The sequence below is a fragment of the Oryza glaberrima genome, chromosome 11 (assembly GCF_000147395.1).
Source record: "Oryza glaberrima chromosome 11, OglaRS2, whole genome shotgun sequence".
In the NCBI taxonomy this organism is placed as follows: domain Eukaryota; kingdom Viridiplantae; phylum Streptophyta; class Magnoliopsida; order Poales; family Poaceae; genus Oryza; species Oryza glaberrima.
In genome coordinates this window covers 24,000,389-24,025,005 of record NC_068336.1, presented here as the reverse complement: position 1 = coordinate 24,025,005, position 24,617 = coordinate 24,000,389, and the positions used below count along the sequence as shown (strand labels likewise).

At 43.9% G+C, this 24,617-nt stretch overlaps 2 protein-coding genes across 2 annotated transcripts; one reads left to right on the top strand and one right to left on the bottom strand.

Moving 5' to 3' along the window:
* Positions 1–1,792: 1,792 nt before the first annotated feature.
* Positions 1,793–24,086, bottom strand: LOC127753997 (uncharacterized). The gene is made up of 6 exons (XM_052279451.1): positions 23,548–24,086; positions 2,737–2,988; positions 2,546–2,656; positions 2,367–2,448; positions 2,178–2,270; positions 1,793–2,090 (listed from the first exon to the last, which is right to left on the bottom strand). The coding sequence occupies exons 1-6, from the start codon at positions 23,691–23,693 to the stop codon at positions 1,899–1,901; spliced, it is 876 nt and encodes a 291-aa protein (XP_052135411.1). The 5' UTR covers positions 23,694–24,086; the 3' UTR covers positions 1,793–1,898.
* LOC127753996 (disease resistance protein PIK6-NP-like) lies at positions 16,579–21,636 on the top strand. The gene has a single exon (XM_052279450.1). The coding sequence runs from the start codon at positions 17,394–17,396 to the stop codon at positions 21,129–21,131; it is 3,738 nt and encodes a 1,245-aa protein (XP_052135410.1). The 5' UTR covers positions 16,579–17,393; the 3' UTR covers positions 21,132–21,636.
* Positions 24,087–24,617: the final 531 nt, after the last annotated feature.

Below are 24,617 nucleotides of genomic sequence, written 5' to 3'. Positions count from 1 at the left end.
TGATTTCAACCCTTTAAGAAAGGAGGAAATTTCTTATATGCCACTGAAACTTCACTGGTTTCCTTATATACCATCGAAAAGTAGCTATTTCCTTCTATGCCACTGGGTGAAGTTTTTGTTTCCTTTTATGCCACTACCGTCATCATTCTGTTAACCCTTAGTTAAATAGGCTTTGAAATGATAAGTTTACCCTTAATATTCTTCTTCAACATGTTCTTTTCTCTTCTCTATCCCTGTCATTCGTCCAAGTTATGTTATCAACATCACAACATGCATGGAACTTTTCTATACACGACTGCATGCGCGGTCGATCAATCTGATCGTTAACGTGTTAACTGAAGCTATTACAGAGATTAGGGAGGTTGTTTATTTTTTTTTAAAAAAAAACTCTACATGTTCATGGGATGTGGGTGACAGTATTAGTATTATATTTTCTAGGATCTGGTACGAGGGATGAAATTAAATTAAGGACAAAAGAAGTGGTCGGCATAGCCGCCGGTGACATCTACAGCCTGAATAGGCTGTGTTCGCTAGAACACGTTCCCATCCCGGAACAGTGAATACGGAAAACGGAACTGTCTATTAGCGCGTGATTAATTAAGTATTTGCTAATTTTTTTTCAAAAATAGATTAATTTGATTTTTTTAAGCAACTTTCATATAGAAATTTTTTTGCAAAAAAACACACCGTTTAGCAGTTTGAAAAGCGTGCGCGCGGAATACGATGGAGAAGGGTTGGGAACCCTTGGGTCCGAACACACCCTAAGTGAATGATTAATCCATTTCACATGCACGGCAATATAATTAAGCTCATTTGCTTTCATTCACTCATTTGCCATTTTTTTTTTGACCTGGTCATTCACTCAATTGCCATTGCCGTCACCAAGTAACTGTTAGTATGTTTGGGATGCGGCTTCCCTATCCCGATACCCTGTTCCCTTCTCTCTTCCTGGCGACGTGTCATCTTTGCTTATATTGCAATTGAAAAGAACGAGAAAAGCTATCGCTTCATGGCAGCACCAAAATAACTGACTCATCGTCTCTTGGACGAATGACAGGGATAGAGAAGAGAAAAGAACATGTTGAAGAAGAATATCAAGGGTAAACTTGTCATTTCAAAGCCTATTTAACAGAGGGTTAACAGAATGGTGATGGTAGTGGCATAAAATGGAACAAAAACTTCACCTAGTGGCATAGAAGGAAATAGCTACTTTTCGATGGTATATAAGGAAACCAGTGAGGTTTCAATGGCATATAAGAAATTTTCTCGAAAGGAAGCATGCTCTTCACGTCCACCATCCCTTTCATGAATGTGACTGTTGCCTCGGTCGAATTGTTCCCCTCCTCTGTCTCTTTCTCTTGGTCTCTCCTGTCATTCAACAAACACTACTATAGAAAGTGTTTTTGCATACGGGCGGAATCGATCTTCACATGCGGTTGGCCGGCCCGCATGCGCGAAATGGTCTGCAAAGATCACCATTTGCACATGCGGCCGGCCTAGCCACTTAAGACGACCGCATGCGAAAATAGATCTTCGCATGCGGTCCATTTAAGTAGCCGCATGCGAAGATCTATTTTCCTATGTAGTTGACTTAACAAGACCGCATGCGAAGATCTATTTTCGCATGCAGCCGTCTTAAGTAGACCGCATGCGAAATTCAATTTCCGAATAGCTAAAATAATATTTATTCTAGCCTTTTGGTGAGATGTGTCTCGTAATTAATATTAAATTATTGAGGGATTTATTATCGTATTTCGGAATAGTAAGCATATGAGATAAGACAAGTGCCACAGTAACAAACATGTAATACATAACCATAAATTCAATCGTAATTTACATACGAAATATATAATACAAGTGCCACAGTTTTTTCATCATATGTATAAGTCGTGTACATGTCATTGCATATGTTCTTTCTCCCGCTCTCTGAGAGGTTTAAATTTGTCATCCATTGCGAGTTCACTCTGGTTGTCGTAGAAGAGACCTCTTACGTTGCAGACATCGCGACGGATGAATCGGCAGAGGTCAGCGGCCACGTTCAAGATGGTACTATCGTTGAATCGTTGTGCAATATATGGGATTTCGGGGATCTGCGCACAGAAAAGAAAATAAAATGGTACTCAGTGAGAAGTGTGTGCTAGATGGGTTTCTTTGTAGAGAAGAGTTCGCTGACTTACTCGGTTACTGGTTGTTTTGTACCTCCCGTTTACTCTGAGCATCTCGCATACGTAATAACCGCACAAGTTAGTTCCTGGTGGTTGTTTGTAGCACTACGATATAATTATGAGGGACCGATCTCAGTAGATATAATTTAGTATATATGTATTGTTTGATAATTAGTTGTATTGGTATAGATTTGATAGTACCGGCCAGCCAGTCCTGACGGATAACTGCTTCTGGTCTGGAATATGTACTGGTCCGCCTCTTTTGCGGTAGTACTTGTGTGCTCTGTTTGAAGAAAACAATTGTTTTATCAATAGTTAGAAGACTGTGGATCGACCTAAACAATTTATCAGTAGTTATTAATGAAATGTTTATCACTTACAAATTCAAAATAGTGAGGAATTCCATAAATGTCTCCTTGTCATAGTGTGAGGGGTCCAATGATATGATCAATTGGTCTTTTGGATATATAAGGAATAATATGTAGTGGTCTCTGCATATAAGATAGGCTTATTGGAGACAGAAAATTACGAAGAAGATAAACTAATTAAACAAAAAGAAGAGAAAGCTTACGTGAACGCGTAGGGGACCATTAAGACATCTTTGTCGGCGTGCGCCAGCATTGCTATTGCCAAGTATGTTGCTACTTCTAGCTTCTTCCTCTTGTGCAATGTCTTCACATATTCTTCCTTTTCTTGAGGGGTCTTGCCAACCAATTGCTCGCAGTCCTCTCTCAGCTCTATGGTGTGTTGTGTTTTGCATATTCTTGTTGGATCGACGTATCCAACCTTTGCTCCAGTTCTATCAGCTTCGTGGAATTGCATACTGTACAATGAACAAAGAAGTAATGAGATTTGGTTTCTTTGTTTGGAATGATACGTGTAACATGTAATAAAGAGTTCAGACTTACAGACAGAACGCCGCAACGAGATTAACGTCCATTTTATCTAGCTTGTAGAGGGCGTAAAGGTCTCGGAAAGAGATAAAAAAATATCCCATTAGGACCACTCATGAAAGCGCCTTCCAGGACGGCGACGCTTATGAAACCGAGACCCTTCCTAGATGCCTTGATATACCATTCGTGCATTACCCTCATTTCCCATGGTAGCTTGTTCATAAGATAAGTTGGCAAGAATGGCTTGCCATACTCATAAGTTTCAGGCACATCGGCAGATAACTAGGATTGCACTTCATCTTGGGTCGCTAGTACTTACTTCTGGGAGTCTGAGATGACATGAGCAAGTTCTTTTCTCTTCTCAGAATTCCTGAAAGCCGAAAACATGAACTTCTCCTTATCCTTGTCAATCTCCTTTGGGTCGTATGTCGATATCAACTTTGGAATTATACGACGAGGTTCCAAAGGATTAGACTTCGGTTCGGATGTAGTATCTTCTGGTATGTGCACTTGTTCTACCAGAGCAGATTGGGGTGTAGGTGGAGAGGCTTGAACTGAGGACAGAGCCAGGGGAGGCATGCTGTTTAGGTGGGGAGGTGGGAGAGGCTTGAACTGGTTGCGGAGCCGGGAGAGCAGGCTGTTGAGAAGGGGAGGGTGGTGGTTTAGGTTGGTGAGGCGGTGACCTAAGCAGTGGTGGTGACGCCGGATGTCGAGGTGACGGTGGTTCAGGAGGCGACGGTGGTGCAGGAGCGGCAGCTGTCCTTGCCTGCGATGAGGATGGAGTTGAAGATCCTGCTGCTAGAATGGCCGCGGTCAGGATTATGTCTCTGCGGTGCCACAAGATAAACTGATTCACTGCATCACCGAGAAGTTCAATCCCCTCAGGTGCAGGTATGTCTAGCCCCAAGGAAATGTGGTCGCTATGGACCTTGGCGACATGTACCCTTGCGTAATCCTCAGGGATTGCCGTGTTGTGGAATTGACGTCCGGGTATCGCTAAACCCGTTGCAACCTCCTTAGTCTTTCTAGCGCGGCCGATAGGTACGACGAGACTGCACGGAGTTGGTCCAGTTATACTATCCACAGGGAAGGGAGTTGTCTCCATTGAGCCTACACTGTTGGGTACATTAGTTGTTTGCTGTGCGGATTGTGTGGGTTGCTGGCCATCAGGGAATAATCTTGGAAAGGTTGTCGGGTTTTCAGCTGCCAATGAGTAGAAGTGTTCCTTCACTTGCGCATAGATTTTGTCTGATAGTTGTTCTTTGTATTTGTCTCTCTTCTTATAGCTTGGTGCGTCTTGTGGAAACCCTATCTTTCAACTTGTCTTTAAGGACAAACCCCTTACACGTCCAGAGTGTTCGGCGGTCCCCAACACCGCAGTAAGCTGGTCTCGCTCCCTCCGTGGGATGAACTATCCTGATCTTTCTTTCTCGACTATCTGCTGCAAATTAGTAGTCACTTCTTCTATGTCTGGAGTCTCGAATAGTATGTCTCCCTCATCCGAGACTTGATCTGTGCTGCGCACCCAAACCCAGTTCTTGCCACGTTCCGCCATGGGGTCTACCAGCAGAGGTTTGCCGGCCGCTGTAAATCTTTGCTCGGTCTCCCGCCATTGATCAACGTGCCCAGCGTATCCGCTCGACCCCAATCTATGGGGATATCTGTTCTTCTTGGCGAGCTCGGACATTTTTTTCCTCAAAGCCAATGCTTCAACTGTTGTATGATCCGCAACAAACGTATCCCAGTCAGCCTGCGATATATGTCCATATTCCGTGAACGGTGGGAGATTCTTCTGAACATAATCCCGATTTAGATCGGATTTCCACTGTCGCCATCGATCTCCCATCTTTTTAAGTGCGTAATCTCTTCCCCTGACCTCTGATCTAGGAGGGTACACAAAATACTTCTGCAACTCATTCCAGAGAAGTGTCTTGATGTTGTCGTCCACCGTTTCCCTTAACTTGACATTAATGGGACAACGCGTCCTGACTAGAGTGCCACAGGTGTTGCTAAACTTGGACCGCACTATCGGTGGCTCAACGGGCTTCCTATCCTGATCGAGAGCAATCACATTGTAAATTTCCTTGGGTAATTTATTCTTACTTCTCTCACCACGTCTTTTTTTCCCACTCCCGCCTACACTTATAGATGTATCTGTACGTTCAGGTGCAGACGTAGCAGTGTCCATCTCAACTTCTTCCTCTCTCCTAGTCCTCACGGCTTTACGTTTCGAGCGGCGTCGGACTACCATCTGCATAGTATAGGTAACTCTCTACATCATTAGGTTCATGTCACATCATAGTTAGTAAATAATATATGGCTAACAATATTCAGCACTTAAGGCCTGTTCCATAGGTATGTAGTCCGGATCATCATCGCGAGGGGCGACTTGTGTTATTTCCATTGGAAACGGGTCACTTGGTGTGCGCCACGTTTCTTCACTGGAAGCGTCATGTTGCTTGTTGCTACCGGATTTTTGAGGAGCGTTACCTTCTTGAGGCGCTATTGGTGCGTTCGATGGAACCTTATCGTTTGACATCTTCCAACTTGACGTAAAAAAATTTGACATAAGTCCCAATTTGACGTAAGTCCCAATTTAACATAATTTGACATAAGTCCTAATTTGACGTAAGTCCCAATTTAATATAAGTGCCAATTTTAACATAAGTCCCAATGTAACATAAGTCACAATTTAACATAAGTCCCAATTTAACGAATATGTCCCAATTTTAACATAAGTCCCATTTTAACATAAGTACCAATTTAACATAAGTCCGAGATTGACACAAGACACAATTTAACATAATTCCGAGATTGACATCAAACTCAATGTTAAAATAAGTGCCAATATAACATAAGTCCCAATTTAACATAAGTGCCAATATAACATAAGTCCCAATTTAACATAAGTGCCAATATAACATAAGTCCCAATTTAACATGTCTCATTTTGACATAAGTCCCAATTTAACATAAGTCCGAGATTGACACAAGTCACAATTTAACATAATTCCGAGATTGAACATAATCCACAATTAAACATTCTCAAAATTGCACAATTAAACATTCTCAAAATTAAACAATCCACAATCCACAATTGCACATTTCACAATCCACAATTGCACATTTCACATTTCTTTTTTTTTAAAGAAAATGTTACCGGGGGACTTGGGACCGGAGGAGCCGGTGCGGCGGTGGCGGGGAGGTATTGCCGGCGGCGACGGCGGTGGCAGAGAGGGATACTACTTGGGGAGGAGCCGGCGGTGGCGGGGAGGACTTGGCGGCGGCGACGCGGCGAGGGGGGAGAGGTCCTGGCGGCGGCGACGGCGACGACAAGGGGGACGACTTCGGGGAGGAGCCGGCGGTAGCGGGGAGGACTTGGCAGCGGCGACGCGGTGAGGGGGGAAAGGTCCTGGCGGCGGCGACGGCGATGGCGAGGGGGATGACTTCGGGGAGGAGCCGGCGGTGGCGGGGAAGACTTGGCGCTGGCGACGGCGAGGGGCCGGGGAGAGGTCCTGGCGGCGGCGACACGGCGACGGCGAGGGGGACGACTTCGGGGAGGAGCCGGCGGAGGACTTGGCGGTGAGGGGGAGGTCTTGGGGACGAGCCGGCGGTGGCGACGCGGCGAAGGGGGAAATTTTGGCAGCCTGGCGGCTAGGGTTCGCGGGCGCCGGGACTTAGAAAATTTTGGCTCCCCGCGCTCCCTATATATAGGCGCAGATCATCGCATGCGGGTGGCTTAAGCGGCCGCATGGAAAAATGATCTTTCCATGCGGGCGACTTAAGCTGGCTGCATGCGAAAATGATCTTTCCATGCGGAACGTTAAGCCAGCCGCATGCGAAAATGATCTTTCCATGCGGGCGGCTTAAGTCGCCCGCATGGAAAGATCTTTTTACCAAATAAACTCATATTTTTTCTTTCATCTAAATAAACTGTACATATATATTTTTTCCAATATTTTGGTACAACAAAAATTCCAAATATTTTAGGCAGTAAGAAAACTCATGAGTAAATTTCACAAAACTACAAATACTTTGGTCAAATTATCACAACACTATAGATTTAAAGTGATGTATCACAGAACTACATATAACAATAAATTTATCACAAAACTATAGATTTAATGTAATTGTTTTAAGTTTTGTGATTAAATTGTCATTAAATCTGTAGTTTTGTGATAATTTGATCAAAGTATCAGTAGTTTTGTGAAAATTACTTAAAACTCATTACCAAATGTTACATGCTAATGAGTACAACATAAGGGGCACTTAAATTCATCCGGATACATTTGGAACACAATGACAACTAAAGGTTACAAAATAACTATGACTTAATAACCTTGGCAACACCATCTGCTCGAACGTACGACATATTCGCTTCATCGATTGTTCTCTCAACCTTCTTAATTCGCATAGGAAGATCAGTAAACAATGGTACATCGTCGAACTGGTTGTAATCATTGGGGTCTTCGATGTTGTCGATGCCGACGATCTGTTGCTTTCCGGATATGACAATAGTTTTTCTTTCATCCGAAGGGTCCTTCACATAAAACACTTGAGCCACACGCTCTGCTGAAACCCATGGATCATCCTTGTGGCCTGTTTTACTGTGATCGACTATTGTTAGCCCGTAGTCATCAACGGAAACCCCTGTTGTGTCTTTAACCCATTCACAACGGAGCACAGGGATCTGGATGTTCAGGCCATAGTCCAGTTCCCATATTTAATGTATGGTCCCATAATACAACTTCTTTTCACCACTCGTGTCAATCACTTCGACACGGATCCCACTGTTTTGTGTGGTGCTTTTCATATCCTTCGTAGTCGTATACAAGGTAAATCCATTGATGTTGTAACCTTGCCATGAATTGACAATACTTGAAGGCCCACATGCCAGTCTTTGTAAAGTAAGTTCCTCCACAGAATTACCAACTGGCAGGTTTAGATCTTTGAACCACAGAGGAAAGCGACGCTTGTGCTCTCTTGATACCCAATCATTGGATCGCCCTGGGAAGCAGGCTTTGATTTCTTCAAGGTGTCGCTCAATGAATGGCTCAACGATAGCGAGCTATTTAAGAACGCTGTGTACCCCTTCCAGACAATCTCCCTTCGTGTCGATGAACAGGAATCCCAATGGCATTAGCATTCTTTATGTAATCCATACAACACTCGACCGCCTCTTCAGTTGTGTATCCCTCTATCATTGATCCTTCGGGGTGAGCGCGATTGCGTACATAGCCTTTGAGGATCGACATGTAACGCTCATAGGCCCACATCTGATGTAAGTATAAGGGACCAAGTTCAATAATCTGAGGAATGATGTGAACGATCAAATGCTCCATCATATCTAAATATGATGGTGGGAAATACATCTCAAGCTGGCATACGATCTCGACAGCAAATGTCTGAAGGGGACCAAATTCCAGAGGATCAAATACCTTCTGCGAAATTTGATTGAAAAAGTAGCACAACTTTGTTATAACAACCTTGGTATGGACTGGTTTGACTGCCCTTATAGCAATTGGTAGGAATACCGTTAGCAACCTATGGCAGTCATGCGCATTGTATCCGGAAATGGTCAAATCCTTTATTGATACTAGCTTCCTGATGTTCGATGAGAAACCAGTAGGCACTCTAACCCCTTGTAAACATTTACAGAAGGCTTTTTTTCTCTTCAAGTGTCAACGAGTAACAAGCAGGAGGAATCTCGGTCTTTCCATTTGGCAGCACTACTGGGTGAAGGTCATGCCGTATGGCCAAATCTACAAGGTCATTACGTGACTTCAATCCATCCTTCGTCTTACTCGGGATGTCCAGCAATGTGCCAATGGTGCTATCAAACACGTTCTTCTTGAGGTGCATAACATCAATTGCATGTCGAATCTCTAGGTCCTTCCAGTAATCTAAGTATCTGAAGAAAATTGAGTGCTTCTTGAAAGGCAACGTAGTATCTTTGTCACCATCACCTTTCTTCCTCTTTACTGTCTTCTTCTTTCCCTTGCCATATACAACCTTAATCTTCTTTGTTATCTCATACACGTATGTACCACTTTGTGCTTCTGGGGCAGTGTCATTCTCCACTGTATTATCGAACAATCTGGCCATCTTACGGTACCTGTGTCTTTGTGGTAGGAACCGTCGATGTCGCATGTACACTATCTTCAAAGACGACGTCAGGTATTTGTACGAAGTTTTCTCCAAACATATCAGACATATGAGTTTCTTCACTTGATACATGTTTGATGCTACAAAGTTAGGCTTAGGAAGCAACACACGCAACAAACTCATCAGATCGTTAAAACTTGTGTCCGACCATCCATGTTTAGCCTTCAATCTCAGAAATTCAAGCACTGAACGCAATACTATGAAATCCTTATCACATCCCTTCGTTTCATCATAAAGAAGATCCTTCGATGCCTTCTCTAATACCTGCCAATTCTCCAATCCTCGTGACCTGCCCGTTAGCACCTCTGGTTCAACATGGCATAGCATATCCTCTAAATCAAAACCACCCTCGAAATCATCACTATCGGTGGAAACATCGACATCCATTCTTTCATGGGACATGTCTTCGATTATAAAATTCTCTGCCTCATTCATCTCGAAACTTAACTCTTCATCGTCATCTTTGGGATTGGCGAATTCCCCGTGATAAGTCCAAACCTTGTAGTTGGCGGTGAATCCGTACTCCATTATGTGACCCAATATTTCACCAGGCTCTACCAACAATTTCTGATTCTTGCAATGACGGCACGGACAAAAAATCTTTGTCATATTCTCCCTCAAAGCATGCGCCTTAGCCTAATCAATAAATTTAGATGCTTCCTTAATAAATATCAGCTGCGTTCTCCGCATCTCATACATCCATGATGACCGATCCATCTATTTATATAAAGACAAAAAAGTTACAGATAAAAAAAATAGACCGCAGGTATTTTATATAAAAGTTTAAATGCATTTGTCCCTCCAAAAAAATTACAACAATACATGTAACTAGTATGTACAAGTGATTACATGCAAAATTTGCCCATCAAAACATATATTTTGAAGCTAGATTTTGCAAAAACTAGCTAGAACAAACCTTGTCAAAATATTAAAAAAACTCCACTTTCCACCAACGAAATATAACAAAAATGGTGCCGAATGAAGGAGGAGAGAGAGTTCTTCACCTTTTGTATAGAGTTCAAGCAAAAATTTCAAGTTGAAAACCTCCCCCCCTAATTGTTGCTTGCTTTATGAGAGAGAGAGCTTCATTTTCAAATGGTCGAGCTTGGGCCTGGATGAGCATATATGGCCGATCATTGCATGCGGTCCCTTAAGCCAACCGCATGCGAAGATCCATTATCGCATGCGGCTGCTTAGGACAGCCGCATGTGATAATGGGCCTATTTTCGCATGCGGCCGTCTTAAGCAGCCGCATGCCCTAATACATGCGGCCCCTTAAGATGGCCGCATGCGAAAATAGGCCTATTATCGCATGCGGCTATCTTAAGCAGCCGCATGCGATAAAGCATCTTCGCATGCGGCTCGTCGACTCGCCCCCGAGGGGGCGATTTTTCCAGGCGCCGACACAACCGCCCGCATGGAACCAACCCCCCCCCCCCTCGTACAGAAAAACCGTTTCTGTAGTAGTGAAAATCCAACCTGTTTCACTTATGCATATGCTTATTTGTACGACTTATTTATAATTAAAAAATAATTTTGGGGTAGGACTATCTACCTCGCATTCGAATGATTCTTTGTTAGATCTCAGTCAAAAAAAAAAGAACGGTAGGATTCAACGCCACATCAGCAGAAGAAAATTGCATGTTTTTCCTTCCTCTCCTTAGTGGGTTTGGGTTCCTTTTAGCCAAGCTCCGCAAACAAAAATAACAGGCAAAAATAAAAAAGGGAAATTGCGAAAAGCACCTCATAAATCACTTGAAGTTTGACATTCACCCCATAAGTTATTTTGTTGTAAATGACTATCCCCCTACTCAGTTTTATTGAAAAAACCATCCTAGTGCGCACGTGCTTAATCGAATCATATGTTTTTCATAAACTATGAGCCGTCAATGTGGTCTTTACCAAACTTAAATACTTCTACTAATATAGTCTTAACACCTTTTTTAGAGATTCAACAAATAGAATTGCTGATGAGATCTTAAACGTTGTCGCATTGAGTTTCGTTTTATGCACACAAAAATTCAATGAATCCAGAAGAATAAGCCTAATGCAAGCACTTGGATAAGATTGACACGGCTAGCTTAGCCTATGATAGCTCTACATCGGTGCATAACAGGCTAATGCGGTTAAACATGTTCATACTAGGGTGATTTTTGCAACAAAATTAAATAGGGATGGGCATTTAATAAAACTATAGAGGTAGCCCTCACACATGCACATGCATCTTATTTGATGTTGTTTTAATTTGTGTTAAGAATGTTTTATGTGTGGGTGACTTTTTAAAAATAATATCGGACTCTATTGTAAACTTATTTAAATTACTTGGAACTATGCGGTTTTGAAATTATGAGAAAATATTGTGTTGTAATAATGGAGTTGGTTCTTATGAAACTATCATTTGTACCATGTGTGTTTCTTTTTTTAATATTTAGCATATCTTATTTTTGAAGTTTCTACTCTTTAAGTAACAAAATTTTTATACTATATATGTATTAATGAATTTTAGGATATATTAATTGAAGATATTTTATATTAAAAAATATGGCTATTTACTTCTACTTTTTTTATACGCTTTCTTATTTTGTTTGAAAAATGAATTTGATTTGAAAGAAGGGCACAATTTAGGTAACCATCTGATAGATGTTTTGTTTTTCTCTTAGATTTTCTAGGAGTTTTTTCTAATTTATTAAACCACCAAGTAACATCTTGATAAACTCTACACCAATTGGTTCTACTGCTATGTTGGATCCTGATGAAAATGGTGAAACTGTGGATCAAAAGGAGTATAGAAGTTTGATTGGATCTTTGTTGTACCTAACTGCTTCTAGGCCAGACATATAATTTGCTGTGTGTTTGTGTGCACACTTTTAAGCTTCTCCTCGTGCTTCACATCGTCAAGCGGTCAAGCGAATAATGAGATATTTGAATCATACACTTGAGTTTGGAATTTGGTATTCTACTTCATCTTCTATATGCTTAAGTGGTTATTCCGATGCTGATTTTACGGGTTGTAGAATTGATAGGAAGAGTACTAGTGAAACATGTCATTTTCTTGGTACATCATTGATAGCATGGTCTTCTAGAAAACAATCTAGAATAGCTCAATCAACTGCTGAATCAAAATATGTTGCTTCTACTAGTTGTTGTTCTCAGATTCTTTGGCTTATTTCAACCTTGAAAAATTATGGTCTTGCTTTTGAGAAGGTTCCTCTTTATTGTGACAATACAAGTGCTATAAACATTGCTAAGAATCATATACAACACTCACGCACAAAGCACATTGATATTCGCTTTCACTTTTTGAGGGATCATGTTGAGAAGGGAGATGTTGAATTGAAATTTTTGGATACTAAATTGCAACTTGCGGATATTTTCACTAAACCATTGGATTCGTCTCGCTTTGCTTTTCTTCGTGGAGAGTTGGGAATTATTCATCCTTTTGGCATGGTTTGAGGGGGAGTTTGTGCTCTTGGTTTTATCAAGCAATATTTGAATGAATTAAATTGAAGAGAGAGCTTTGTTGATACATATAGTATTTTATTGTGCATGCTAGCAATTCTATGAAGGTTTATTTGTCACTAGCATAGCTTGTATGTATTCTAGTCTTTTCATGAGGCTTAGATTTTGCTTTTAAGGGAGATGATGCATGACATTTAAATTCCTATACTTGAATTAATGAAATATGCAATGTTGATACTAGAGCATAGTTTGGATAGTAAATGCTTATATATATGCTGTGTTGAATTGTTATTTCTCAAATAGCTTTGAAAGTGCTTATTGTGCAAGAGAATAAAAATATCTATGAGAGAAAAAAATAAATACTGAATCCTTGTAAACAGTCTTGATGACAAGGACGTATTCGATGTGAGCAAAAATAATGGATGCCAAATCCTTGGAAACAGTCTCGACGACAAGGACATTTCCAGAATAATTGAGAGAAAAATATGAGCAAAAATAGGGTCAAATAAATGTGAAAAAATTCTCTTGGTTGTTTTGTGTTAGAGCTAATTTGAGAAAGAGTAATAGTTGCAATAGGTATAAATGTTTGGGTTTATTTTTCAACCTATGTGCTTATAAAGATGTTGCATTATAAATCGTTTGAATTCATGAATTTTTATTGCATTATTGATCTTAATTGTAAGATTTTTGGTTCATGATTATACTCTAATGCATGCTTGCTATATAATTTATGGGGTATCTTCTTTTTATTGCAACACATGACATGACCTGCTATATGTATGATGCTAAGCTCTTGATTATTAATGAACATAATTCTTATGCTTGATGAAATTATTGTCAAAAGGGGGGAAGAGATAGAAAAAGTGCAAGTTTTTCAGGTCAAGGGAAATTCTTTCTTTTCAAAAGGGGGGGAAATTTTCTTTTGAATTTTTGAGCACTCCGATGCTTTTTACCATTTTTTGTTTTTAATTTTCCAAACACCAAAACATTTTTGATGGGTTTGGCAATGTGTTCATCAAGGGGGGTATAGTAAAATTAAAGTGTGTTTGATTATTCTTTGGTGATGAACAATTGGCATATGAGATTATTGGTTTTGATATTTGGAGATTATTGGCAAAGTAGTTTTGGAGATGATTGGATTTCTGCAGGTGATTGATAGGGACTGCTGTTGTCGGGTCTGGTCAGACCGAGCTGTTAACGACGAAATTTGGTAAGCCTCGGAGTTATCATCGGCTTAAGAGTCTGTATCGGCTTCAGAGTGCTGGGGTAAGCCGATGATGAAATTATCAATCGTCGGCAGTCGGATTCTTAGTAGATTCGGTTAAGGAAATAAAGGAAGCTTATCTAGAAGAGTCCGAGTTCAAGGAGGATGCGGCATGGCAGTTTATCTATTAATTAGGAATAGTTTGTTAGTTTCCTTTTATCTTTACGAAAGTGTATTTAGTGTCCGATAAGGACTTTATGTTTTCCTTTTATCTTTAGGAAAGTTTCTTTCTTGTCCGACAATGACTAGTATCTACCCATGGGTATAAATATGTACACCCGGGGTCATTGTAATCTATCAATCTCTCGATCAATACAACTACTCTCGGCGCATCGCCACCCTCTTTCCTGAGGTTTTTACTTATCAACCGGCGGAATTTGGCACCTGACGCGGGGCTGCATCGGCTTTCGATCTCCGGCGAAGGGGAAAGTCCTACGTTCCACCGGCCCTGGTGGATCTATTGGCTACATTGGTGTTGTTCAAGGCTGCATCGCTTCGATCTCTTGGATCGCTCTGGTTTGGTTGATATATTTACCTACCTGATATCTCAATTCTATCTCTAGTTGCATTGTGTTTAGAGACGCATCGGTTTAGTTGTAACTGTCTCGGTTAGGTCCGATCTTTTGTCTTAGCCGATATATCTCTACAATCCCAATGCTGTTATAAATAGATTTGTTGTATCCATCACATTAGATAGATCTATCGGCTCATCGAGTATTATATTATCACATACAGTCTAGTGCTGCATCGGTTAGGTTCGACCTACTAGATTGTTGTTGATAATATAAATCTTGTTAAGCCGATAGGTTCATGCTAATGTTTTATCGGGGTGCTAGCCGATAAGTTATCTGGACGTTGCATCGGCTTGTAAGGATTGCATATACATATAAGTTGTATTTAGCCGATCGCAACAAAGCTTTTACTGTTTAATCTAATCTTGTGGATTTTATGACATCGGACCTCCAGCCGATGTATACTTTAACCTTCGGATTAATACTTGTTCTACTATATGATATTGTTAGCTGATTGGTTTCTACTAGCTTATCTTGCTATATTATATTATCATCAACCAATTGCCTTCATATCATTATATACATTGGACATATAGCTGATAGCTTAAAACCCTATCGCTATCGGCTAGCATCGGCTATCGGCTAGAACTACTACATCGGCTTGTCAGCCGATCGGCTCATTGATCTACTATTTACATATCTTGTCAGTTGCAGGATCAAACTGACTGGCACGCCCGCACCTCACTAAGATTTGGACCTGCACTGGAGCTAAGCAAATCTCCCAGGCCAGTGTGTGTTTTTCGCATCAATACGGGCAGATGCTGCCGGTCAGACCGGAGGTCTGTGTGCGGTCAGACCGGCCAGCCCGTGGTCTGACCGGCCGACTCTGTGTCGGTTTCGGTTTCGGTTTCGGGTTGTTTTTGTTGGATATCTGTGGATAATTTGTGTTTACGACTTCTAGATGGATACTATGCGTATGTAATACTGTTGTGTGATAACATTGAGTTAAGTTGGAGATAGCTTGTGCACGGATATTGTTTCTTTGTTTGATTCATGTGTAGGTAATCTTTATGCCTCTGGAGAGTGTTGCCGGTGATGGATCGGGAGTCAACTTGGGAGAAGATGACGTCCGGACGATCAGGATATCATGAGGGATGCTTAGGGTAAAGATTGATGCACGTGGTTGGTGAAGATTTCATATGGCATACGATGAAGATATTGTGTGCGTATGGGATGCGGAGTTATATTTTGGATGGAGTCCAAAATTGGTACAATTGGAGTTTGTAATGTTCGTTTCTTGTACCGGAAGGTTTCCTAGGGAATTAGGACTTCTTGTATGAGTTGGGTTCGTGGCTTTAGGCTGCCTAACTCGGGTATATATAGAGAGGGAGAGTATGGCCTCCCGGTATGCGTTTTAGAGTGAGTTGAGTTGCGACAAAGTTATGGTTTCGAGTTTTGTCGAGATTTTTGTAAGGAGTGCTGTCGTTGCACTTTGTAAACACGGAGATAAGTAATATAGTATTAATCTACTTTGAGAGTTCTTCGATTTGTATTTGCTCGGGTGCGGTGGTCCAACCGACGAGATACCGGTGGTCTGACCGGTGGCATCGGCACGGTCAGAGCGGTGGGAGCACGGCGGTCAGACCGGCGTTGACAGAAGGTGACAGCAGGTGATCTTCAGCGGTCAGACCGGCGCATCTACTCTGGTTAGACCGCAGATCATCAAAATTCGAGGGTAACTTTTAATTCCCCCCCCCTCTGGTTGCTTTGGTATTAGGTGTTCGATCCTACATTTCCGTGATACATCATCCATGTTTGAGTCGGTTTTAATTTGATATTTCAGTTTTATTCTATATACCTAATAAAAAAAAAATTTTATGCTATGTCCAGATTTTTTTTGTCGCCGCCACTGTTTTTTTCATTGACGTTTTTTTTTCTTGCACGCGGTAAGGGCTTTCGGTTTTTTGGTTTTCCTTTCGTCACCGTCTCTTTCCTTCGCTAGGCCGAAGCCTAGCTCTGTCACCACGTCGATATGTCTCTCCATGCGTTTCCTCATCTAATTGATTACAAAATCGATTCCCCACTCATCCCTCATCATTTTCCCATGATTTTTCCCTTCAATTCTTCAATTCTCTCCATTTAACCATCGCCGATGATGGCCGGCCAGCAAGCTTTCTCAACCGTTTATATCCCGAGTTTTGTTCGCTCCAATTTTAGAAAAAACGGAAAGAGAAGATCGAGTGGATCAAAATTCCTAAACCAATTTTAGGAGACCGAGAAAGATTCGGTCAGATTTAATGGGAGATAATCAGCTCCAGCATCGTTACCATTTTCTGGAGGTTGAAGACGGAGACCCATGGTTCCACATGTGGGTTGGGCCAAAGAAAGGTAGGCTGAGTGGAGGGATGTAGAATAAGTATAACGTATACTGATTAAAAACATCTTACCTGTTGCAACGTACGGGGATTTTTTCTAGTATATATATTGTTTGTATACGTACTTATACAAAGTTTGTTTACGTATGTATTAAAAAGCAAAAACCGAAAAAAAGCCAAAAGAAAAACCGGGAAAAAAAACAAAAACAAACGAAAGAAGCTGCCATGCGTCGTCGATCCCGCACCACGTGCCGCGCCGCGCGGGGGGACCGGCGCGCGGAAATCCGCGGATTGGGGGCAACGGATCGGAGGCGACAAATTAAAGTGCGGCGCGCGCTTTATTGCTTTGGCAAAGTTTACGTATGTTTTTTTGCTTTATTTATTTAATAATAAAGGGATCGATAAGCTTTATTGCTGGTGTGGTGCTCACCTGATCTCCCAAGCAAGTTCGATATTCTCGACTTAAATAGGCTGGCCATTTTACTAAGCAAAGCTGAAGTAAGCCTAGCTAGCTAGCCAGAATACTGAAGGTGTGTGGTGTGTTGTGGCTGGACGGCGGCGATGGCTGAGCTCACGGCGGGCGCCGTGAGCTCGCTGTTGGGCCTCATCCGCAACGCGGAGCTGATGATGTCGGGCCGCGCCAAGGAGGACATGCAGTTCATCAAGGATGAGATGGACAGCATCAACGGCACCCTCATGTACCTCACCGAGAATAAGGCCTCCCACGACGACCAGGTCCGGGCGTGGATGAAGCAGGTCCGTGATATCGCCTACGTCGCCGACGACTGCATCATGCTCTACCGCCGCGACCTCACCCCGCCGGAGCCGGGCTTCTGGCCCTGGCTCCGCCACGTCCCGACGTGGCTGAGCACGGTGCCCACCCGCCATCGCCTCGCCAAGAAGATCCACGAGCTCAAGGACCGTGTCCGCGAGGTCGGCGAGCGGCGGCAGAGGTATGGAGTGGTGGGGGAGATCCCGACGAAGAATGCGGCGTCTTCTTCCGGCCACGGGTCTCAGACGGCGCCGTCTTCTGATGCTGCGGCGGCCACAGCTGCAGCTGATGCTCGAGCAGATGAAGAGGACGACGACCAGAATCATGCAGCAACGGCGACCGTCGTCGATGGTCGTCCTGACCGCCGAAGAGCTCTAGAGCCTCGCACTCTAGAGGACTACTGCTGCGAGAACCTGCACAAGTGGCTTAAGGAATTCAACACAAAGAGGGGTTCAATGGTGCCATTTATCGCTGTTGAGGCACCGCGTCCAGAGGATGCCGCCGCCGTTTCTTCAATAGTCTCGTATGTGGCGGCGGAGGCAGCTGGTTTCAATCCCGCAGTCTGGGTCAATCTCCCGCTGCTGCACGCGGAATTTGATCTGCCACTTGAACCCTGGGAAATTCTCTGCTACATCCTGGGGGAGCTCAAGCCTAGATCCCAGCCCGTACAAGCACAAGGCAGCAGAGATCAACGCAAGCAGAAGCAGGAGGAGGGAGCCAAAGATGACAAGGCCATGGGCAGTGACGACGACGACGACAACCTTCAATCGCAAGCCTCCGATGAAAAATGGCAAGTGTTTGATGAAATGTGGGAAGAGATAGAAAAAAGGAATTTCGACGACCGCATTGAACAACTCAAGACGAAGATCGACAGCATCAAGGACAAGAAAACGACCAATGAAATCGAGAAAACGGTGAGAAGCCAAGAAAAGGTTAATCTCAACGCTCTTGTCTACAATAAACCTTTGGGCATACTTTTCCTGGCATTGCTGCCTCCCATGCCAAATGATGTAAAGTCGGTGAGGCGTGCCCTGCGTACCTTAGCATCGGGCGAGGCGAATATTATCAGAAAAATTGCAGAGGCGCTTAAAATTCATATGGAAGCATCAGAGGTGAACAAGATTCATCTCAGTAAGAAGCAATATGTAAACATCCTGAGGGAAGTGTTCCCGACAGTCAGCAGCACGCCACTGCAGCAGGATAAATCTACCACCAAGTCCACTGCACTAGGACCAAGTGCTGCTGCTACTATGTTAGGCAAGGATCAAATCAAAGAAATTGTCCACAAGGCTATACTAGACAAGCAATTGGAGAAGCACTTGGAAGTGGCTGATGCTATTGAAGAAACTAAGAACAAGATAGGGGATATCAAGGAGAAGATTAAAGTCCAGCTGGTGATCCAAGGGATTGTGGATAAGATCAAAGACCATTTGGAGAAGGATAAAAGGACCCTGATTATCCTCCAAGATGATAAAGGCTTCTTGTCTTCGTGCGAGGAGACCACCATGAATGCTTTAAGTCTACTGGGTTACACTTGCGCTGATGCAATGGTCGTGGTTATCACAAAGGAAAGCCAAGTGGCCAATAAATTTTGCTATCCACCGCGAGAGCCTATTACCTATTCTATTGCTGGTCTCTATCATGATACCGTGCTCCAGCTTACAAGTCAGCAGGCGAAACAAAACAATAACTACAATTCCCAGCTTTTCCGTGACATCTTGGACAAGTGTGATCCAGATGAGTTCTGCATGAAGATGTTTGCTCATGCTTTGTATGCTGAACCCAATAGGAGCAACAATGATCTGCGCAAGTTGTATAAAACCCTGGTTCCACAAAAATCGCTAGCCAGTAATGCTACCAAGGCTAGTCCTGAGCCTGACAAAAGCAATGCTAAGAAGATATTCGAGTTCTCATACAACGACATGCCTGCAAGATACTTGTCCTGCTTGCTGTACCTAGCTATCTTCCCTCAAGGCCAAAGCATCAGGAGATCAACCTTACAAGCACGGTGGATTGTAGAAGGGCTGATAACCGGGAAGGGCGATTGGCCTAGTGCAAACTGTGCCGTGCGTAATGCTGAGAGATGTTTTGACGCGCTCATCGATCGGTGGCTTGTTTATCCAGGGGATGTTACTGCTGCAGGAAAGGTCAAGAGCTGCATGGTAGACAATCTTGTCCATGAGTTCATCACCAAGGCTGCCAAGAAGAAACAATTTGTGAAGGAAAGCCAATTGCATCACTTGGCTCACCACTTCTCTATTTTTAGCAATCTCCGACTCCGCCGCTCTGACAACATCGAAAAGTTCATGCAAAATCTCAAGTATTTTTCACCTTATTTGCAACTGCTCAAGGTGCTGGATCTAGAAGGCTGCCAATCATTTGACAAGAACAACCACTACCTCGAAGACATCTGCAACAAAGTTTTACTGCTTAAGTATCTGAGCCTAAAGGACACAAATGTTGCCCACCTGCCCAATGCTATCAATAACCTTCATGAGCTGGAGGTATTAGATATCCGGCAAGCCAAGGTACCTGAGATTGACACAAAATCTATCATGCTTTTCAATCTGAAGCGCCTACTGGCAGGTCAAGTTTATCCAAGCCCAAGATGCAATAGCACCGGCATGTATCTCAAACGACATGAAGAGACAATATCATCCAGTGTGCGGATTCCTCGCAAGATTGAGAAAATGGTTAAAATGGAAGTAATGTATAGTGTCAACGTTTCACGGGATGGTAATATGTTGACAGAGATTGGAAAGCTACAGCAACTAAGAAAGCTTGGTGTGGTTATCGACGACCATGATGGTCACCTCAGGAAGTTGCTTCAGGCGATCAGTGAGCTGAGTGAGTCCCTCCGGTCTTTATCGATCACTCTAATTGGAACAGGAAGTGAGCAGACTCCTTCCAGCGAAGACATATATGCAGATTGCTTGAAACAACATCCCAAGCTTCTAGAGAGCCTAAGCATCAGTGGAGTGACAGACAAGGTGCAGCTTCTACCATTGTTGGCCAAAGGTCAGGGCAACAGTAACCTTGCCAAGGTAACTATTAGTGGGACCAAGCTGAAGCAAAAGGATCTGAAAGACATCGCCAAGCTGCACAATCTGTGCTGTTTTCGGCTCAGGCATCTATCATACGACGATGAGAAAATCACTTTTGAAGAGAATGAGTTCCTGGAACTCAAGTACCTTATCATAGAGGGCACCAACATGATGAGCATTATATTTAAACAAGGAGCAGCCCCTAAGATTGAGAAGATTATCCTGTCCTTCACGTCCACAACTCATATTCATGGAATTGTTCACCTTCCAAACCTGAAGGAGCTTGAGCTGAAAGGGAATAATAATGATCGGAAGCTTGTTGAATGTCTTGCTGCCGGTGCTCCTCACCTTTCCAAGTTAACACTCGATGGTACCTTGCTGGATCTCAATGAACTGAAAATACTGGCCAATCAGCTACCAAGCTTGCGCAGCCTCAGTCTCAACGGTGACATTATCCCTGTCTCTGGTGATACAAGACATTAACGAACATAAAAACAAACCCATTTTCAATCACCAGTAAGATCGAAAAGGAGCAGAAGAAGAGAAATAACAGATGCAAACGTCTGCATCCTTCATTCGTCCATGTAAAGTTGGTGTGTGCTAGCTGCATGCTCGTGTTTCCGTGACGGAGATGTTCGTGTGCATGGGTCGATATATGTTTGTGTTTGTGTGTGTGTGTGTGTCAGTGTGTGCATTCGCTCTGCTTACTGCCTTAATTGTACTGTCTGCAGCCTGCCTAGCTAGCATGCTCGATCTGCGTGGCTTCATTAATTTCGTCTGCATACTCACGCCCGTGAGGATGCTTAGCTCGGTGCCTCCAGTTGGGCGGACGATCAGTGCATTGCTATGCTCAAATGCTCAATATGGTGGAATCTGGATTTGTGTGTGCATATGTATATGGCATTGGACCCTAGCTAAGGTGTGCTTACATGTAATAATCGTGAGACACGCATCTCGCAGGTTAATTTCTCCAATAATTAACCACCGTGTGACATATTAATTGTTAGAGTTTGTGTCAAATATGGGAAACTATTTTGATCCCACAAGGGGAGGTGCCCTCATTGTTTGCATGTCACTCAAATAGTACTCAAAAAAATTGAAAAAAATTGAAAATATGTATTAACAAGTGATATATCACTCCACAAACATGCAAGTTCGAATTTAACTTTTACATCTCACAACGAAAAAACAAATTAAACTACAACTAGTTAACGTATATTTACAGTCAAATTTATTTTTTTTCGTTGCGAGATATAGAAATTAAATTTAAACTTGCATGTTTGTGGAGTGATATATCATATGTTAATACATCTTGTCAAATTTTTTTATGACGTACAAACAACGAGGGAACAACCGATTAAAGTCCACTCCCGTCGAATATGTGTAGAAAGTTGGTTACAATTTAGGAAGTCGTACTAGGTATTAGGATTAGTTTGAAAGCTGGACTTAGCGACTGTGGGCGGCGTCCAGCCGTGAATTTTTGAAACTCTGATACGCTGTAATATGCTGGATCGAGGAGGAGCGCCTGTAATCAGTGCCACGAGGATATAGGCTTCGGTTAAACCTCATTAACAAATATCGTGCCTCAGTGTCGTCATCGTGTTTGGATCTCCTCCTTCCTCGGGTTGGTTTCCGATGTGATCGTGGGGCCGGTTTAAAACAAGAGCTCTAATACCAATGTAGGCTTCAGCTGAACCTCGTTAACAAATATCGTGCCTCAGTGTCATCATCGTGCTTGGATCTCCTATGGTGTTTCTTCCACGGTTTGGTTTCCGATGTGATTTTGGGGCCAGTTTTATAACAAGTGGTATCATAATCTGCGGGAGATCCATGGTAGAGGCGTGATGGAGGTGCTTCACACCACGCCACTCGCTCTTTATGTCCAGGGAGGGACATGTGCGTAAGGTGGAGCACAACGGCTATCAACGGAATTTGATCGGTGGATCGAACACTTCAGGCGGTGGTCCAATCCTTTCGATGGTTCCTTTCAACAGGGAAATGACCAGACGTGGTGCTCAGGTTGATGGCGGCGGAAGTGATTGGCAATCCAATCAGTGGGTCGGACACCTCGGGCGGGTGGCCCAGACTTTCCGATGGTCGGACACTTCGGGCGGGTGGCCTAGACTTTCCAGTGAGCTACTCTCAACAGGGAGACGTGGGACCCAGAGTTGATTGAAGCTAGAGGCGATCGGCATTCTCGGTGGGTGGATTGAACACTTTGGGCGGGGTGGCTCGAGCCTTTCAATGAGCTCCGTTCGACAGGGAGATGGCTAGACGTAGCGCTGAGGTCGTACGGTGTCTAGGAAGAAGGCATGCGACTTGTCGGCTTCAGCCCGCGACTAGATTGATGGCATTCAATCAGAAGTCAAAGTGGGTGGTTCCTAGAGGCTGTTTTTGGAGGTGTTGACGACAAGGTACTGCATGGAGGATTGCTACTTAGCGGCGTACATCGATGGATGGCAGAACAGAGAAGAATCAGCATAGGGTCCACACAAATTGCCGGCGGAAGTTGTTGACGGTGTCGATGGTCGTGCTGTGTGTGCTTACTTTAGAGCGAGGATGTCGCTGGGGTACATGAAGCTTGGAATTGGAGGTCAGGGTCGCGGCCGTGTGCGCGGTTTTGCGTCGAGGCCAGCGACGGAGACAGAAGCGGCGCTAGTAGTAGCAGACCCGGTTTGGGTTCATGCAGAGGTAGGAGGCCGTGGTAAAAAGGAGTTGAGCACGGGTTCGGCTTCAATACACACGACAAAAAAGAGATTGAGAAGGATACCGCGTCGGAAACGAAAGGGGGAAGAGGAGGATTCAATTTGGACTCAAAATTGGATGATTAATATCCCAAAATTGCAGCAGGGATTCCACGGGGATTGAGCAAAATCACAAGACAAGGGCTAGACCAAACCTCCGATTTCGTGGGCAGCGTGGTTTGTTGGCGACGAACTCGGGCGGCGGTGTACGGCTTCGGCGAGCAGCAGTACAGGCCGTGGAGGAGCTCGACGCGGGCCGGCTCCAGTTGGTGGTGGCTGCAGCATCCTCAAGGCGGCGCATTGGGCACGGCGTTGGTTTCCGTGGGCGTCGGTGTGAGGCGGCAGCGAGCTTCCGGGAGACGGCGGCGATTCCCCATCTCGACGGGACCGGCACAGCGGCGTCGGTTCGTGGAGAGGCTGAGGAGGCGCAGGCCTCCTGGCGGCGGCGCTCACCGGGCGGCTCCCAAGCAACGGCGGCGTCTGGATCCAGGAGGACGCATCTTCTGGTGGAAGGGGAGACCGAGGTGGTGAGGCGGCGTGTGGCTCTGGTGCTCTGCTCGCGATTGGTGGGCGGCGGTGCACTCGGACCGAGGGAAGCGCGCAGAAGAGCGAGAAAGCCGAAAGGGAGAAGGATTCCTTTGACTCTGTTGACTGGTCCTTTTTTTTTCTTTTGGAAAAGAAAAATATCGGTTCGGTGATCCGGTTGGTTCAAACACCAAGGGCTGTTGACTAGTCTTTGACCGTAATTATCTCATCTCATCAAATGAACGATGAATGTTTATTCTCTCACACATTAAGCCACGTATGCTAGACTAGATGAACCGTTGGATTTAAAAAGAATAGAAAGAACGGAAGAATCAGGAGACTTCCTTGGGAGAAGGCCTGGGATTTGTAAGGCTCTTAATCTGGATGGGCTCTTGAGCTGATGTTGCACTGATATCCAATTGTGGTCCATGGAAGCTTGGACATAGAGGATATAAATACCAAGCAGCAACAACCATGGGGAGGCATCGAAACAGATCACGCGTTGGTGGCTTCGGCCACGGCGGTGGAGGTCGCGCCAGGCGGCGTCCATCCCTGGTGAGTCGCTGCCTCGCCTATACTTGCCAAAATTAGAGTGTCCCCACTTCCTGTCGATGGCCGCCGCATCTACCGCCCTCGTCATCCCCGCCGCCACTTTAGCTCCCGCCCGGCGCCCGACCCATGCCGCCCGGACGCCGCTGCC

Bases quoted from the DNA above. Each gene is read 5' to 3' on its own strand.
- LOC127753996 (XM_052279450.1), top strand. From the start codon at position 17,394: ATGGCTGAGCTCACGGCGGGCGCCGTGAGCTCGCTGTTGGGCCTCATC.
- LOC127753997 (XM_052279451.1), bottom strand. From the start codon at position 23,693: ATGCGCCGCCTTGAGGATGCTGCAGCCACCACCAACTGGAGCCGGCCC. The intron at 2,989-23,547 runs GTTTGGTCTAGC...TTCATTGTACAG, and splicing joins CGCTGCCCACGAAATCGGAG to TATGCAATTCCACGAAGCTG. The intron at 2,271-2,366 runs GTACTATCAAAT...ATTATATCGTAG, and splicing joins CCGTCAGGACTGGCTGGCCG to TGCTACAAACAACCACCAGG.